Genomic DNA, 19184 nt, shown 5'->3' on the forward strand with positions numbered 1-19184 from the left:
TGCAGCTGTCTTCAGAGTAGGTCTCACTACCAGCCACACCAGAATCTTGGGCCAGCAGGCTTCCCTGGGGGCCCAGTGCTTATGAATCCACCTTGCCATGCAGGAGACGCTGGTTCCATCCCTGTTTGGGGAACTATGATCCCACATGCCTCAAAGCAACTAAACCTATGTGCCGTAATTACCGAACCCACATGCTGCAACTGGAGAATCCATGCACCTCAATAAAAGATCCCTCACGAGACAATGAAGATCCCTCATGCTGCAACTAAGACCTTACACAGCCAAATAAGTAAATAAATATATTTTAAAAATATAGGGGTCTTCCCTGGTGGTTCAGCGGTTAAGAATCCGTCTGCCAAGGCAGGGGCCACAGGTTCGATCCCTGATCCAGGAAGATCCCACATTCCTTGGGGCGACTAAGCCCAAGCCCCACAACTACTGAAGCCTATTTGCTTAGAGCCCATGCTCCATAAGAGAAACCACCGCACTGAGAAGCCTGCGTACCACAGTGAAGAGTAGCCCTGCTGCTGCTGCTGCTGCTGCTGCTAAGTTGCTTCAGTTGTGTCCGACTCTTTGCGACCCCATAAATGGCAGCCCACCAGGCTCCTCCATCCCTGGGATTCTCCAGGCAAGAACACTGGAGTGGGTTGCCATTTCCTTCTCCAATGCGTGAAAGTGAAGTCTCTCAGTCGTGTCCGACTCTTAGCGAGCCCATGGACTGCAGCCCACCAGGCTCCTCCATCCATGGGATTTTCCAGGCAAGAGTACTGGAGTGGGTTGCCATTGCCTTCTCCAAAAGAGTAGCCCTAACTCACTGCAATTAGAGAAGACCTGTGCAGCAATAAAGGCCCAGAGCAGCCAAAGATAATAAATAAAAATTAAAATACAGACTCCTGGACCCCTCTCTCAACCATCTCTGGATGGCCCAGAGACCTGCTTTTATCCACATTCCCATGTCAGTCTTATGCACAGTACAGTTCGAGGGACCCACTGGCCTAATGTGAATGAGACAGAGGCAAAGTGGTACAGCCCCACACTCTAGCAGAAAGTCACACAGGGGACGGTAATAGGAATGACCCTCTCCAGGCCACTGAGGACCACTGCTAGAGGGGTGATAGAGTAGACACCACCCCCCTTCTTGACTGCAGAGACTTTCCCCCACCTCCTCACTACATTCCTTACCTGGCTGTTCCTTGTGTATTATGTAGGAGGAACCTTTCTGGTGGCTCAGATGGTTGAGAATCTGCCTGCAATGCAGGAGACCCGGGTTCAATCCCTGGATTGGGAGGATCCCACAGAGAAGAGCATGGCAACCCACTCCAGTATTCTTGCCCCGAGAATCCCATGGAAAGAGGAACCTGGCAGGCTACAGTCTGTGGGGTTGCAAAGAGTTGGACAGGACTGAGTCCACCAAAGCCCAAAGGGCACTCAAGTACTATGGTAGCAAACCCTTCCACTTCTATAGCATGGTCCTGAAGCTTTACTTATTTGTAACTCATTTATCTTTATAGTAGCCCTATCAGGTAGATAGTATCATGATCATTACTATTTTAGATCATTCCAACTTAAGTTACTTGCCCAGCATCACACAGCTGGTAAGTGGTATAGCTGGGATTAAACCTAGAGTATACTCTTAAGACTCCTCACTACAATGACAAGTCTTCACATTTCCATCCCCACCAGCTAGTTCCCTCCCTGAAGGCATCCTGTATTGCCAGTTTTTCCTGTCTTTCCAGAGATATGCAATGCATATACAATCTCACACATGTATTCTTTTTTTCCCACCTGAAAGGGCATACTAACCAGACTATTTTAAGCCTTGCCTCTTCTCACTTAGGACAATATCTGTAAGCTATTTCCTTCTTTTTAACAACCACATAGTATTCCACTGCTTGTTCAAATGAATTGAGGGACATTTATGTTGTTGCCAATTCCTTGCTTTTACAGCGTCTAATTACTGTCTTTTGCATTCAGCCTTTCACAAGAGTATGAGAGTATCTGTAGATAAATTACCGCCTATATTTTTATTTTTTTAACTTTTTAGTTTATATTGGAGTGTACTTGATTAACAATGTTTTGATAGTTCCAGGTGGACAGCAAAGGGGCTCTGCCATACATATACATGTACTCACTCTCCCCCAAACTCCCCTCCCATCCAGGCTGCACATAACATTGAGCAGAGTTCCCTGTGCTATACAGTAGGTCCTTGTTGGTTATCCATTTAAAATATAGCAGTGTGTACATGTCGATCCCAAACTCCCTAACTATGCCTTCCTCCCATCCTTCCCCACCTGGAAACCGTAAGTTCATCCTCCACATCTGTGAGTCTGTTTTGGTTTTGTAAATAAGTTTATTTGTATCATTTGTTAGATTCTACATATAAGTGATAACGTGTTTCTCTTTCTCCATCTGACTTAGTATGATAATCTCCAAATCCATCCATGTTGCCACAAATGGCATTATTTCATTCTTGTTATGGCTAAATAGTATTTTGTTGTAAGTATGTACCACATTTTCTTTATCCATTCCTGTGTTGATGGACCCTGAGGCTCCATGTCTTATTGCCTGCATTTTTCAAATGCTCCACGTAAAACTGTAAAAGTGCCTCTCAGTCATTTCTTCTCAGTGTTTGCTGGCTTTATTAGGTGGCATGAGGATCAAGGACGTAATACGTTATAGGCACTGAACAGAATTCGGTCATTAATGAATGGTAGAGAACTTGTTAAATTCTAGTAGAAATTATATTCTTACTATATTCTAGATGTTCCTGGGAATAACTAACGGTAGAAGTTTGTCCTATACCACCAGTAAGGCTTTTCCCAGGGCACTGGGGACTGGTTTTACATTTATCTAGGAGAACATGGTGAGTCATATATTTATAAGACTTCCCAACCATAAATATACATGAAGCTAGTCAGAAGTAACAAAATGACCTCAGCTTAATATTATAATAGTTTTTACCACTTGCATTTACATAGTTCATATTTTGGTTTTGAATCTGTGATCATGACGGTATTGGACACCTAGGAGCAGGCATCAGGCCTGTCGTGGGCACCATTTTAGCCCCAGGGCCAGAGCAGTCCTGACAGATGGCAGAGCCTCAAACAATTGTTCTGTGAATGAATTAGTCTAAGACCAAAATTCTGATTGCAGTTCTGCTAAGTAATAACATGAATCTGGGAAATTTCCAGCAGTTTTATTTTTTGTTTGTTCATGGGGATTTTTTGTGTTTTCTTTGTTTTTTCAGGGGTTTTTGACCTCTTGGGAGAAGGCAATGGCAACCCACTCCAGCACTCTTGCCTGGAAAATCCCATGGATGGAGAAGCCTGGTAGGCTGCAGTCCATGGTGTCGCTAAGAGTCGGGCACGACTGAGCGACTTCACTTTGACTTTTCACTTTCATGCACTGGAGAAGGAAATGGCAACCCACTCCAGTATTCTTGCCTGGAGAATCCCAGAAACAGAGGAGCCTGGTGGGCTGCCATCTATGGGGTCGCACAGAGTCGGACACGACTAAAGCAACTTAGCAGCAGCACCAGCAGTTTGACCTTTTGACAGGCTGTCTTGATAACCAATGATTTCATGCAGAGTTTTCTAAAGCAAAGTACAGGAAGCACTGTTAGAGGGTACCTCGGTGGATTTTGTATAATTATAATAATATGTTTATTTCAACTTGGCTATCGAACTCATGAATTCACAGCTACTACTCCTGAGGATGAGGATAAGCAAGCATTTAAGTTCAGAAAGAAATCGATTTAAAGATTGATTTAATTTAATTTCCTATCTTGGGAAATTCCCTGGCAGTCCAGTGGTTAGGAGTCTGTGTTTTCACTGCCAAGGGCAGTGGTTGAACCCTGGACGGGGAGCTTTATAAATTCCTGCAAGCCTTGTGGCATTGCCAAAAAAAGTAAATTTTTTAAAAATCACATAATCAACAAAGAAACTTATCTGACAGTGATTGAGTCAATATGTCTAGAATGGTGCTAGGTATCTGTAAGTGACTTTTCAACAACCATATAAGTATTCCACTAAATGAAATAAATAACTTGAATTAATTGATGGGTATTTATGTTATTGCCAACCCCTTGCTTTTACACACAGTAAAATGCCTTCGTATTGGCTTAAGGCTGGTGTGACACTGGACCCAGGTGCTATACAAGTGGGAATGATGAGGGCTGGGGACCCTGGGACCCTCGATGACTTCCCTACCATCTCTCTGACAACAGGGAGAAGACATGGAGAGGCTTTCACCTCCTGTTGGGTCAGAACTTTGTCTTGGTCCCCTCCTCTCCTTTTCAGAAGTCACTCACTCTGTGCTTGGGGCAGTCCTCACTGGGAGCTGGAGGCTAAAAAAGAGGGCCTGCCCCACCTAGAGTTTCAGTATGCTTGGTGCCTGATTTTTTTCACTTTAGAATTTGTTTTCAGTTACTATGTAATTATAGGTATAAAAAAAAAAACAACCCTCAAATGCTACAGAAAGATATAAAATAAGACACCCCACCCTCTGGAATCTACAATTAATAATTGTTAATCAGGTGGTTTCCACTTAAATAATTGACCTTTATTCCCTGTTCATCATCTGCAGACAAGAGCTGTCCCCTCCCTGCCATAAAGATGAGGAGATTCTGCCACATATTTCCCTTTCTCCTTAGCAACACCTAATTTTTGTTAGTTACATGGTTATTTTTTATGTCGTTTAAAACAGAGAGTCACATTTACATGCTCCTCTGCAATGATCATCCAGCTTCCTATTATGAGTTGATTTGAAAATTAAGAACTGTTAACAGCATTTACAGTGCCATGGTTGAAGTAAATATTATTCACTATGGAAACAAAGTATGTTGGGTCATTAAACTTTTGTTCTGGGAAGGAAAATTCAAAGATCCAATCATCTTTTCCTTCCCTATATAACCTTCTTCATTTCTTTCTGCTCATACTTAGTTCATTATTTCTCATTCCCCATGTCTTTATTTTTGGATTCCTAGGCCAAGAGCAAGTTCCATCAGTTCTACCACCAAAATTTATTGTGAATCTGTCCATTTTATTTTTCCCTGTTACCACTTTGGTTCATTATCCCTCACCTGGATCACTTGCAAACCTTCTGTATTAGTTTGCTAGTGATGCCATAAGGGTCTGTCAAAGACGGGGGAGGCGGGCAGTGAGGGAGCTTCACCAACAGTTTATTTTCTCACAGTCCTGAAGGCTGCTGCTGCTGCTAAGTCGCTTCAGTCGTGTCCGACTCTGTGCGACCCCATAGACGGCAGCCCGCCAGGCTCCCCCCGTCCCTGGGATTCTCCAGGCAAGAACACTGGAGTGGGTTGCCATTTCCTTCTCCAATGCATGAAAGTGAAAAGTGAAAGTGAAGTCGCTCAGTCGTGTCCGACTCTTCGCCACCCCAGGGACTGCAGCCTTCCAGGCTCCTCCGCCCATGGGATTTTCCAGGCAAGAGTACTGGAATGGGGTGCCATTGCCTTCTCCGTCCTGAAGGCTAGAAGTCTGAAACCAAAGGGTCTGCAGGCAAGGGTGATTATTTCTGAGGCCACGCCCCTTGACTTGCAGATGGCAGTCTTCTCAGTGTGTCTGTAGTGTGTGTGTACGTGCGCGCGTGTGTGTGTCCTGTCTTATAAGGACACCGAACATACTGGATTAGGCCCCACGCTCATGACCTCATTTAAATTAATTCCCTCTGTAAAGGCCCTGGTGGTGGTTTAGCCGCTGTCGTATCTGACTCTTGGGACCCCATGGACTGTAGCCTGCCAGGCTCCTCTGTCCCTGGGATTCTCCAGGCAAGAATACAGCAGTGGGTTGTCATTAACTTCTCCAGGGGATCTTCTCAACCCAGAGATGGAACCCGGGTCTCCTGCATTGCAGGCAGACTCTTTACCAATTGAGCTACAAGGGAAGTAAAGGCCTTACCTCCAGATATACCACATTCTGAGATACTAAGGGGTCAGGCCTTTGACATATGGATTGGGGAGAGAATACAATTCACCCTGTAACAGCGCAACTTCCTTTTGAAAGACAGAAATCTGATTTTTCTGCTACGCCATCCAATGGTTCACACTCCGCTTAGAACAAAATGAAACCGGCCCCCACCCCCATCGCCTTCACTTAAAATTCCTATATGCTTTGGTTTTGCCAATCTTTCCATATCCGCTCACACCCAATCCCTCTTTCTGCTTTCCAGTACACCTAGTTCCTGTCCGAGACCCTTTGCATTTGCTATTCCCTCTGTCTAGAACCCTGTTGACTGAAGGAAAAAAAAAGAACCGGCCTGCGGGCTTTCTCTAGTTGCGGAGAGCGAGAGCGAGGGCTGCTGTTGGTTGTGCTGGGCGGGCTTCCCACTGCGGCGGCTTCCCTGGTTGCGGAGCGCAGGCTCTCGGCGCGTGCGCTCCAGTAGTTGCCGCACCAGGGCTCAGTAGCCGTGGTCCTCAGGCTTAGTTCCCCTGCGGACTGTGAAATCTTCCTGGACCAGGGATTGAACCATGCCCCCTGAATTGGCAGGCAGATTCTTATCCAATTATACCACCAGGGAAGTCCAGTTTTTAGTTTTTATTTCAACTTTTTTTTTTTCGTCGCACTGCATCTTCGCTATGGCCTGTGGGCTTAGTTGCCCCCACAGCATCTCAGATCTTAGTTCCCTGGCCAGGAATAGAATCTGGGTCGCCTGCATCCTGAGTTCCTTCAGGGTTCACTGTCCAGGGTGGCTGTCCTGGGATGGCCTGGCGGCTGCAACATCCTTTCTTTACTGATATGGCAGGAGACATTTTTCACTCACAACCCTCCTATTCATTACAATTAAGAAACAGTTTTTTAGCGATGTCCTGTGACAAACGGGGTCGTATGCAATTCAGGGTGTAGGAAGACATTCTAAGAGGGGTTACGGCCTGGACACACGAGAAGAATCTACTTACAGATTGTTAATTTTTGTATACTCTTTCCTAAAAATTTTTTGCTTGTAAATTCAGTTATCCGATTCTCTTTCTATAGCTCTCTTTCCACAGAGAAAGGCATAACGCTCCTCCCACTGCCCTGGGTGTAAACTAACAGGAACTGAACTAGGTATACTCTGTCAGGAAGAGATTTTCCTCTACCCTCTAGGTTCTTTGGGCTTCCCTGGTGGCTCAGCTGGTAAAGAATCCGCCTACAATGCAGAGACCTGGGTTCGATCCCTGGGTTGGGAAGATCCTCTGGAGAAGGGAACGGTCCCCTACTCCAGTATTCTGGCCTGGAGAAGTCCACGGGCCATGGGTCGCAAAGAGTCGGACACGACTGAGCGACTTTCACTTCACTTCACTTCTAGGTTCTTTGAGCTGGCTGGTCTAAGAATTAAATGGACACGAGACAGTTTAGCAGGAGAAATCACAGAAACGTTTAATAATATGTATACATGGGGAAAACTCAGGAGAAATGAGGAACTCCCAAAATGGCTCAAACCCTCACCTTAAATACCACCTTCAGCTAAAGACAAAAGAGACTATTGGGAGTAATGGTTTGGGAGTTCAGAGAAAAGCAATTCACATGGAAATGGAAAAGCAAGTGTTGGGTAAGTAAACATTTGAGATAAGTGTGGACTGTGATCTCTAGGCCCTGCCAAGTTTCCCCCAGCACACCTAGCCCGTATTCTTTGCAGAGTTCGCTGTTCTATGCCAGAAACAGGCCCTTTATCTAAATTCCTTAGGGAGCTGGGGACTTCTCCGGTGGTCCAGTGGCCAAGACTCCACATTCTCAATGCAGGGGGCCCGGGTTCAATCCCTGGTCAGAGAACTAGATACCACAGGCCACATCTAATGATCCCACATCCTGCAACCAAGACCTGGCACAGCCAAATAAGTAAATATTTTTTTAAAAATAAATAAAAGTCTTTAGGCAGCCAGTTCAGTTCAGTCACTCAATCGTGTCCAACTCTTCGCCACTCCATGGACTGCAGCACAACAGGCTTCCCTGTCCATCACCAACTCCCAGAGCTTGCTCAAACTCATCTCCATCAAGTTGGTGACCCCATCCAACTATCTCATCTTCTGTTGTTCCCTTCTCCTCCTGCCTTCAATCTTTCCCAGAATCAGGGTCTTTTCCAAAGAGTCAGTTTTTTGCATTAGGTGGCCAAAGTATTGGAATTTCAGCTTCAGCATCAGTCCTTCCAATGAATATTTAGGACTGATTTCCTTTAGGATAGACTGGTTTGATCTCCTTGCAGTCCAAGAGACTCTCAGAGTCTTGTCCTATACCACAGTTCAAAAGCATCAATTCTTTGGTGCTCAGCTGCTTAGGCAGCTAATGGGAAGGTAAAAAGAAAAACTTCCTGAGTCTTCCGTTTCATAAAGAATAATCAGCCTAAATAATCACCAAAAAGATACATTTTGAGGTGGCAAATTTTGCTTTTCTGCAACTTCAAGAGTTTCCCCTGAGGGTAACCCCTTTAGCACCAAACAAAAGAAATTTATTTAGAAGATGGCCCTTTTTCCTGCTTTATTTTGAAGGTGGGCATCTATCTGTCCATTGATTTGACCATCCACCAACTCATCCATCCTTCCCTCCATCCATTTTTGTCTCTTAGAGAAGTAAAAAGCTATCACAGGAACATATATTAACACTTGTGTTTGGGTTAAAAATAAAAAGCAAACTTTAAAAATAAAAAAAATGAAGTAAAAATGATATGAAATATTTGACTTGACAAAGAGAACTAGCTTTGCCAATTAATTAATATAGTGGAAATTTTTCATAAATTGGATAAGCTAAATTCACAGCTCCACAGTTTTGATGAAAATACATTAAGAGCACTTATAAAAGCAACAACATGCCAGAAAATAGTTCATCACAACTATTCCAATTTGTGGAAAGAGCTTTCAGATGTCAACTTTTAAAAGTCTGTAGGCTAGAGTATGAATTTTAAAAATTCTTATATGGGCCACAGAGGCAAAAATGTTTGGAGACCACTGTTTGAAGCACTGCGGCTCCTGGGAAAAGTGAACAAGACAGTTAAGGCCTCTGTCTTCTCAGAACTTAATCCCAGATTAGCTGTTTAAAATTTTAATTCAAATGTTACCCGCTCAGAGAGACCTTCCCTAAGTCACCCTATCACATTATCTTCGTGGCAATTAAAACTGAGATTATTTATTTTTTTGTCTGGTATATCTATTTACTCTAAAATGTAACCTCCATGAAAGCAGGAACCTTGTCGGACTTGTCCAGCTGGTGTTCCAGCGCCTGGAATAGTGATGGCATATTAACGTGCATAATAAATGCTATTGGGTAAATAAATTAATTTTGTTGGTTCTGTACCCATTTCACGGAAGGTTAAATGAAGCCCTTCTTAAACGCAGGCTTTAGTAAGTCCCTCTGTCTAAATCCATTGAGCACAGAGCAGCTCTGGTCGGATTCCCCTCAAATTCTTTGCGGTCCTCCCAACGTGAGGCTCTGAAGGCTGCAGCCCTCATCCAGGCAGAAAATTCCCCGCGAATTTTCCCCGCAGCTTCTCCCAAATTCCACCAGGGGGCAGCAGAGAAGGAGGCAACGACCCCAGCCAGCCAAGCGTGGCTGGGCAGGGCCGGGGAAGAAGGGGAGGGGTTCCGCTTCCGAGGGGGCTTACTGCTTCCGCTTCCGGCGACTTGGAGGTTAGGGCGCTGACGCGAGGATGGACGCCTTAGTTGCTCATTGCTCCGCGCGGCTGCTGCAGCAGGTAGTACCGCATGGGGCCGGTGGGAAGGTTTGAAAGGGAGGCCCCAGGGCCCGGCTCCCGCCCTGGCAGCACCAACACAACGGCAGCGAGGCGGGGACCGACCTGCTCCCTTCTGACGGGGGCAGCGGAGTCCCCACACACGGGCCTGCGCTGCCTCGGAGGTTAATGCCCTCCCAGGAACGCTTTCCAAGAGATGGGAGAGGAAGAACCCTGGGTTCCCAGGCCCGGGTGACGATGACGTCCAGCGAGGGGGAGGGTCCCCCTCTCTTTGACACCCCCCAAGCCAGCATCTACAGCGGGGCTGGAGCTTGGCGTGTCGAGTCCCGCCTCAACCAGTGCTCGTCCTTCCCCGAACACGGGCGCTCTGTCGGGGGAAGCGCGGGAACACACAAAGAGGAAAGTAGGGTGAGAGCAGGAGCCCTGGGCCCTGTTTGCAGCTCAGCACTCCGTTCTGTCCATGATACTGTGCAAGAGGAATCCTGAGATTCTTTCTTCTCAGCCCGTGTAGGGGCTGATTATCAAGCTGGGGTTTGCTTCTTGCCTTAAGTGTTCGTGGAGAAAGAACTGCAAGAGCTTGTCAAGAAGTGACAGTTTCCTTACATTCCAGGTGCAGGTGGGGAGGGGTGGGAGGATGGGCACCGCTTCATTGCTAAATCCGTCGCAAGCTGGTCAAGTAAATTGTCACGTTCTTTATTGTTTCAAGTCATATGGTCTTTTTCGGTGTGGGGACATAGGTATACTCTCAGTGGGTTGTGATAAGAAGAATGGAGATGATTTCTGAAAAGTGTTGAGCTCTGTGCCTGGAACACAGTATGCTTATTTATGGCACACTGTGTTTTTGTCTTTGCTGTAATTATGCCCAGATAAACAATCACATTTAAAGTGAGGAAATCTCTCCTTGAATAATGCAGTTTGGTAGCTTTATTTCTTTTGAATTGACATGTCTTTGGTTTGGGGTATTAGAGTAAAACATCTAGTCTAGGACTTAAGACACTGGAAACAAAGAGAGGATAAAAGGGGAAAGTCCTTTTGTCTCAGAAAAGGCAAAAGCGGAGGGACTTGAACCACAGAAGCAAGCCATCTGAAGGGAATCCCATTGCAGGCTTAAGATGCCTGTTCCTCCTCTCCAACACACACAAATACTTTTTACTTAGCAAGGATAGTATCGGAATGTCATCAAAAAATGACATTGGTAATATCATCAAAAACCACAACTTATCAAAGGCAAAGTCCTTAATTACTATCACCTCTACCATGCCCAGGTGGAGAGGAGGGGAGATATGGAAGTAAGTTTATGGTTCAATTTATCACATCTGGGAGTTATCGATCATGATGGACCAAGGTGGCTGTTCTTTCCTAGGAAAAAGAGATTAAGTTTCTGACTGCTGAAATTGATCGGTTGAAAAACTACAGCTGTTCAGAAGCTTCTGCAGATTTGGAGAAGTTGCGGGAAGAAAATTTAAAATTAAAGTATCGACTGAATATCCTTCAAAAAGTGAGTACTCTGGGCTTTGGTTTCATTCTACAATTTAAATTATTGTGTCTTTTTAAAAATCCTTGTTAGTGAAAATACTGAAAGGAATTTGGCAAAAGAACTTAAACCCTGTCCTTTTCCCTTGCATTAGACAAGTTAGGAGTAAGTTGTTGGTGCAGATGATGGAGAAATTGCTGTTTTCCTTCTGGGGCCCTTTAAATGTTTCATTATACTAAGTGTGTAACCAGCTTAATTTTCAGTAATTGCTTATATCAAGTCAAAATATTTTTAACTACAGCCACAGTCCTTCTCTGCTTTAAGTTGGTTATTTTACAGTTTTATTTTTGTGTTTTACAGAGTCATATTTGTGAGAAGGTTCTTTTCCCGTTAGTATTTTGGAACATTTTTTCCCATGAAGCTTGTGTTGTATTGGTTATTTCATGACTTCATAATCTTAACAGTGTTTATTGATTTTGTCAGAAAATTGAGCTTTCTTCCGTTGGGGCTTTAATTTCTTGGCCTGCTTTTCAGGTCTGCTGATGACACGTCCTGGGCGATGACCTCACTCCCTGATTGTTCGGCTCTGTGTGTTCTCTACTACTTTCGGGCAGGCTGCGCTGGCATTATACCTTCTTTCCAAAGCTTACTCTTATTTATTCATCTTAGACTCTGCCTGCCCCACTGCCATGAAGTCTTTTTTTATTACCTACTTTGAGTCTTCTAAAATAAAAAAATTACATTTCCAGGGAATTGTCCCCAGAATATCTCAACCTTTCTGATTATCTCATTCATTCTGCACTTATTTATATCCATTTCTCTGTTTATTTCACATCAAAATTATTGTTAAATACCTAATATGTGCTGGGAGCTAGGAGGGAAAAGGTACAAAAGGAAGTGTATTCTTTTGTTGTTGTTGTTGAAGTATAATTGCTTTACAACCTTCTGTTAGTTTCTCCTGTACAACTATGAATCAGCTATATGTGTACACATACACCCTCTCTCGGACCTCCTTCCCACCCTCCAATCCTCTGCTACGCAACACATGTGTTATATCCTTCAAAAAGTGAGTACTCTGGGCTTTGGTTTCATCTTGCAGTTTAAATTATGGTGTCTTTTAAAAAAATCCTTGTTAGCGAAGATTCTGAAATTTGGTAAAGGGACTCAAACCCCATCCTTTCCCCCTGCATTACACAAGTTAGGAGTAAGTTGTTGGTGCACATAATGGAGAACTTGAACTCCCTGTGCTACTCCCTGTTCCCACTAGCTGTTTTACCCGTGGACATGTATTTATGTTGAACCTAATCGCCCAGCCCATCGCACCCTCCCTCTCCCACACTTGCACATCGGTTCTCTACCTTTGCTTATCTATTCCTGCCCTGATTTCACATACATGCGTTATATACAATATTTGTTTTTCTTTCTCTGACTTACTACACTCTGTTTGACAGACTTGGGTCCATCCACATCTCTACAAATCTCCCATTGAGCTGTCATGTTCTTTTCAAGATTAAGTCTTACATTAGTATTTATTAGAAAAACAGGTACATTTTTTCATCAGTGACAATGTTAAGGTTGCTATGTGATGGTGCTCTTATTACAAAATCACAGATTTTGAGTTATCTCCTGATGCTAATTTTCTTATAAGTTCTATTGTTTTAGGAGGGTGTTTTAGTTAGTTTGTGTTTTTTTGCATAATGTGATGTTTCAGAATGCTTATATTGAATTGTACCATATGTAATATTTCTTCACCTCATGGAACTTAACATTTTAAGGGAGAAGAGAATATTCACCTTGAATCCTGACTTTGCCTCTTCCCTTTATCATTTTTAGCAAGTTACTTAATCTCTAACCCACAAGGAAATGGTGATAGTAGTCACAAACTTCATTTTTGTTATGTAGGTGATGTAAGGTAACGCACATAAATAAAGCTCTTGACACTTGAATCACTCAGGAGCACTCAGTTCAGTACTGCTCGAATAATAGTTTTCATTATTGTTGCCATTCATATTACATATCGACACTTTGACTAATGTAAACTCATGATTACATGTGTGTAGACAGCATGTTCGTTTGTGTCTCTTTAGGAGCATATCTGCTCAGTCACCAGCCATCCTGACCTGCTACATGATGGGTACAGTGCTAGGTGCCAGAACTTTTGTTGTTTAGTTGCTTGTCCAACATTTACACGGACTGTCACCTATCAGGATAGAACCATAAATAAGACACTTTCTTTGCAATCAGAATATTTAGAGAAATTTCAGATCTGTCCAAACACAGATAATTTGGAGAAGGTATGAAAAGTGCAATAATGGAGGTAATTAATTAATTATATACCATCTTAAATGAGTGTATTCCACTTCTGAGAAGGAAAGAAATAGGAAGTACCACAGGGTTATTTAGCAGGAAGACAAAACAATCTGTTTCTCTGATACATTAATATTACCCATCAGTATTTTTGACCTGTTTCATTTCATGCTTGAAAGGGTCAGCGTTTTAATGAAGAGATTAAATGTTTTTATTGTTTTTGTCCATAGAGCTTTCAGTTCCAGCATTTGATAGGAAGTTATTTAGGATTATTTTATATTATTTTCTCGGTGCTTTAGGAAGCTGAGAAAATCACCAGCCCCTTACTCCCTATTGCTGGCTTGTGTTATATTAAATAACTGTAGAAAGAAAGTACATGGGGAATTTTTACATGTATGTCTTAGATGCTGTGGGATAGACTTGTCCTATTAATGCTTCTCAGCACATCTTAAATATGAGAGTGTTACACTAGGAGTGTGTGTTACCTTTCAGTTTCAAGATACTTGAAGGCTTCTCAAAATATTTGGGAAATTTTTGTATAAAGTTTATTAACATTTACATTCTTTTCTTACAGAGTCTTCAAGCAGAAAGGAACAAACCAACCAAAAATATGATTAACATCAATAGCTGCCTGGAAGAGGTCTTTGGTTGTGCCATTAAGGCTGCCTATCCAGTTTTGGAAAATCCTCCGCTGATAGTGACTCCAAGTCAGCAGCCCAAGTTTGGGGACTATCAGTGTAACAGTGCTATGGGCATCTGTCAGGTAACTATATTATTCTAAAGCATTCTTTGTGGTTTGATTTTCTTAAGCATTACAGTTATCATTGCGTGCGTGCGTGTTCAGTCATGTCTGTCTCTTTTGCAACCCCATGGACTGTAACCCGCCAGGCTCCTCTGCCCGTGGGATTTCTCAGGCAAGATTACTGAAGTGCATTATCATTTCCTTCTCCAGGGAGCTTCCTGACTTGGGGATCAAACCCACGTCTCCTGCATCAGCAGGCAAATGCTTTACCACTGAGCCACCTGGGAAGCCCATAATTATCATTTACATAAATAATAGAGCATTGTATGCTCAGTAATAATATTTTCCACAGTTCTGAAAAGCTTGAGGAAAGGGATTGTGTGTTTTTAATCTTTAAAAAGCACAAATTTTAATATTTAAATTATATATACTCAGTATTTAAGGAAATAGCTGATACTGTTTTGGCACATTCCTCCTTTTGTGTCAAGGATAACTGAGTTATTGTTGAGGGATTAGAAGTTAGCTAATTAGCACCAGCATTCCCATCAAATATTTGATGGAGATGTGTCTGTGAGATAGACTTGTGTATTTCATATTCAGTCAGAGGAGTTCCCTGTTTCTAATAGCTAATGTGTTAGTAGTTTATTGCGCTTGGTTTGGGACTTTTTGATTTCTTTTCATTGCTGAATAGAAAGGCTTCATCTAAAGAAATCAGATTTTTTTCCTAGATAATTTTTGTGTGTCTGTGCTGGAGTTAAGTTTATAAGAGTGCTATTTACTACTCAAATCTGAATATTGCACACTTTCATGATTTGAGAATTAGAAATGTAAATATTCTGGAAACAGGCATTATAACTAAAGACTTTAAAAGTCTTCATTAAGAAGTTCTAGATAGTTGTGGCAGCTCATTCTGAAAAGAGATCCTGTGGTTTTGGCACTTTTCCATTCCCCCTGGCACTGTTGCTGTCTGATGCTTTAATCTCTCTCTCTTTACAAGGTCACTGGTCTCTGCTGCTGCCTTGCAATGAGTCTTGTGTCAGGTGAATCTGATGCTTTGTCAGCTGTGCGTTTCCTAGTAATTTGCTGAGACCTGTTGTGTAATCAATCGTTTATGTTTTATAGATGCTTAAAACCAAGGAACAGAAAGTTAATCCAAGAGAAATTGCCGAAAACATTGTCAAACACCTCCCAGACAATGAATATATTGAGAAAGTTGAAATTGCTGGTCCTGGTATGTCATAATATACTCTAAAGTAGTTCTATTGATTGCTGAGTCCTTTTGAAATAAGAAAACCATTTTAAATATAAACATAAGGTTAAAACTCATGTACTGAACATGATGATGAAAGCACCTTGGATTGGGAGTTAGGAAACGGAGGTTTTAAATGAGACTTACTCACCTGGTTATGGATGAGTTACTTTATTGCCTCGTCACTCAGTTTCTCGTCAACAAAAAGGAGATAAGTGATGGCAGATACTCTGTGGCAGAAGAATCGTTTGTTTTCTGTTAAGAGTTAAATCATTCGCTGGGAGTGAAGGGGTCCTGCATTAAATAGGAAGCTTTCAGGAAAGTGGTGAAACTAGGTGTGGAAACAGGGAGCCCATAAGAGGGCTCAAGCCAAGGCCCCAGGTGCTGTTGGAAGCCTGAAGAGTTTCACCAGAGCCACACTAGGGCTCTGGAGCCAGCATAAGTGAAATTGAGAAGTGCTTTGGGAATAGCAGTCTTCAAGTTTGGAGGCTGTCTGATTTTTTTCTCTTCTCTGTTTTTCTTTAGGTTTTATTAATATCCACTTAAGAAAGGGCTTTGTATCACAACAGTTGACCAATCTCTTGGTGAATGGTGTTAAAATACCTTCCATTGGAGAGAACAAAAAGGTATATGTATATTTTTTTTATTGATAGCATAATACATTAGAATTCTATTAGCTGTAGCTAAGAATGGCTTTCACTTTTTATATTGAGATTTAATCATTCATATTTTGAGATTATGAACATAGCTGTGAAATAACCTTTCCACTGGGTCTTTTTGTTTTTTTGAAGTCTGGAATCTTCTGCCAGCGTTCAGTAGGTGATCTGTAGGAATTGCTCCACATGCAGATGTATTTTTGATGTATTTGTGGGGAGGAAGACGATCTCCATATCTTAGTCCACCGCTATCTTGAAAGTTCCCCCTTCCCCTGGGTCTTTTTTTGTTTCCGGTTTTCCCACTTGAGTTTTATTTGGGCAGACCCGGGGACAGAGAGGGCCTGCACCTAAAAGAAGTTGTTGGGCCTCTTGGTGGCGAAGCATGGCTTGTGCTGGCGACGGAGGGCCTGGTGCAGCAGTGGGAACCTGATCTTGGAGTCTTGGGACTGCTTGACCGCTGGTTGGCGGCACTTGCTGGCTGCGAGCTCCTCCACCTTCACTATCTGGATTGAGTGGGCCCAAGCTTGGTGCCAGTGCCCATGTCTCGGTAGCCCTGGGTGACGGCACCAGCTGTGGTCAGGTCCCGCTCCTCCCGGTGCCTGCTGTGGGAGTCACAGTGCAGCCAGATGCCACCCACGGGAGATTTCTCTAACACCTGTCCACTGTAGACCATTTCCCCTGAGGATTTCTTCATCATCTTCAGTGGAGACACAAAAGTACCATAAGCGGGACTTGGCAACCGTGTGATTAGGTGCAAAAATTCTCATACGATAGAGGGGCAGCATTTGGGGGTCAGCAGGCAGCACCCCACCATCTTATACTCGCAGAGCGTCCCTGAGGCCTTCATGGCACTCTACCCACAATCGCCACCACCCTCGAAAAAGCTCCCCTGGGTCTTGATTGCTATATGATTTTTGTTTTCATTCCCCAAGGCATTTGAGTTACCCAACTGATATTTATAAATGAGTTGTCTCTGAAATAATAGATAACTTATTTAAACAGATTTGATTATTTTTCAATTAATGATGGACAAGTTCCATCAGAAATCCTAACAGTTGCATTACAATCCAAGCTAATGTTTAAGCCTTGTTTACTATTAAATGTTATTAATGAATGTGTTAGCAAAAGAAAATGTTTATACCCCTCTCTAAAAAAATCTTTACTATTTATCCCAGGTTATAGTTGACTTTTCCTCTCCCAACATAGCTAAAGAGATGCATGTAGGCCACCTCCGGTCAACAATCATAGGCGAGAGCATGTGCCGCCTCTTTGAGTTTGCAGGATATAACGTGCTGAGGTACGTACTCTTGCCTTTCTTTGGAGATTTCTATAGAAAACAAAGTTATCACTAGAGAAAGAATCTTTGATTAAATCAGTGATTCCTAAGTGTCTGCTTCATAATCACCCATTAGGCTTTTAAATTATACCTTTGGCCCCTCCTTTGGACTAATAGCTATTAAGACTTGGGGTAGATGTAGAACCAAGGGGAAAACTCCCTCATTTATTGCACAAATATTCCTTGAGTGCCTCCTGTATACTGCTGCTGCTGCTAAGTCGCTTCAGTCGTGTCCGACTCTGTGCGACCCCATAGATGGCAGCCCACCAGGCTCCCCCGTCCCTGGGATTGTCCAGGCAAGAACACTGGAGTGGGTTACCATTTCTTTCTCCAATGCATGAAAGTGAAAAGTGAAAGTGAAGTCGCTCAGTCGTGTCCGACTCTTCACGACCCCGTGGACTGCAGCCTACCAGGCTCCTCTGTCCATGGGATTTTCCAGGCAAGAGTACTAGAGTGGGGTGCCATTGCCTTTTCCGTCCTGTATACTAGAAGTATATATTTTAGTGGGAGAGGTAAGCAAGAAACAGATGGTACTGGACCTTGTAGCCCATGGTAGGAAATTGCGGTTTTATTAAATGCAGTGGGAAGCTTTTGGAGAGTCTTAGTAGGGCATAAAATCTGATTAGAGATTGCCCTGGTTTCTTCAAATAAACTAGGCAAAGAAGGGAAAAGGAACTATAGTAATTAATTAGAAGTCTGTTTTAATAATCCAGCTAAGAGTTGACTCATTGGAAAAGACTGATGTTGGGAGGGATTGGGGGCAGGAGGAAAAGGGGACGACAGAGGATGAGATGGCTGGATGGCATCACCGACTCGATGGACGTGAGTTTGAGTGAACTCTGGGAGTTGGTGATGGACAGGGAAGAGTCGGACACAACTGAGCAACTGAACTGAAGAGATGATCTGATGGTTTGAGGTTAGATGAAAGCAGTGAGGAATGAGAAGTGATTGGATTGATATATTTTGAAGAATTTTGTCCATTGATATTTGCTAAGTCACTTCAGTCGTGTCCGACTCTGTGCGACCCCATAGACGGCAGCCCACCAGGCTCCCTGTCAGTGGGTTGCCATTTCCTTCTCCAATGCATGAAAGTGAAGTCGCTCAGTCGTGTCCAACTCTTAGCGACCCCATGGACTGTAGCCCACCAGGCTCCTCCGTCCATGGGATTTTCCAGGCAAGAGTACTGGAGTGGGGTGCCATCGCCTTTTCCAATATTTGGGAACTACTAAATTATACTGAAATAATTGGTTGAAAAGTTAGGTTTTCATAAAATTATGGTAATGACCAACATTGACCTGACTGCCACTCTTCCAGTTAACTAAGCAATAAACAGATCACAGTCCATTCATAGGAACTTCATTCAGCAAATCCTGTAGGCCAGGTGTTTGCAGGCTCATTACTGGGTATCTAATGACAAACATAACAGACCTTGTCTTTGCCTCTCAGACCAGTTGAGGAAACACCTCCATAAAAAGAACACTACTAAACATGATGTACCGGCACTTAATGTCTGTGGTTCCTAATGGGACATCTGTTCAGTTCAGTCGCTCAGTCGTATCCAACTCTTTGCAACCAACCCCATGGACTGCAGCATGCCAGGCTTCCCTGTCCGTGACCAACTCCTGGAGCTTGCTCAAACTCAAGTTCATTGAGTCGGGGTTGCCATCCAACCATCTCATCCTCTGTCGTCCCCTTCTACTCCCATCTTCAATCCTTTCCCAGCATCAGGGTCTTTTCAAATGAGT

General features: G+C 43.2%; 1 protein-coding gene and 1 pseudogene across 2 annotated transcripts in view; one reads left to right on the forward strand and one right to left on the reverse strand.

Annotated features, from left to right (window-relative positions):
- The window catches only part of RARS1 (arginyl-tRNA synthetase 1), a 198172-nt gene that overhangs the window by 160584 nt on the left and 18404 nt on the right, over window positions 1–19184 (forward strand). The window contains exons 2-7 of one of the 2 annotated variants that reach the window (XM_055562771.1): window positions 9605–9678; window positions 11039–11173; window positions 14031–14219; window positions 15321–15429; window positions 15973–16073; window positions 17279–17400. In XM_055562771.1, the coding sequence (XP_055418746.1) occupies window positions 9634–9678; window positions 11039–11173; window positions 14031–14219; window positions 15321–15429; window positions 15973–16073; window positions 17279–17400 (701 nt within the window). In that variant the 5' untranslated portion in view covers window positions 9605–9633. Of the gene's footprint in view, window positions 1–9535; window positions 9679–11038; window positions 11174–14030; window positions 14220–15320; window positions 15430–15972; window positions 16074–17278; window positions 17401–19184 lie in introns of those variants that run through there. The other variant, XM_055562762.1, reaches the window with a different exon arrangement.
- Window positions 16451–17211, reverse strand: LOC129638203 (60S ribosomal protein L18a-like; annotated as a pseudogene).

This window comes from Bubalus kerabau, chromosome 1 (genome assembly GCF_029407905.1).
Source record: "Bubalus kerabau isolate K-KA32 ecotype Philippines breed swamp buffalo chromosome 1, PCC_UOA_SB_1v2, whole genome shotgun sequence".
Lineage (NCBI taxonomy): Eukaryota > Metazoa > Chordata > Mammalia > Artiodactyla > Bovidae > Bubalus > Bubalus kerabau.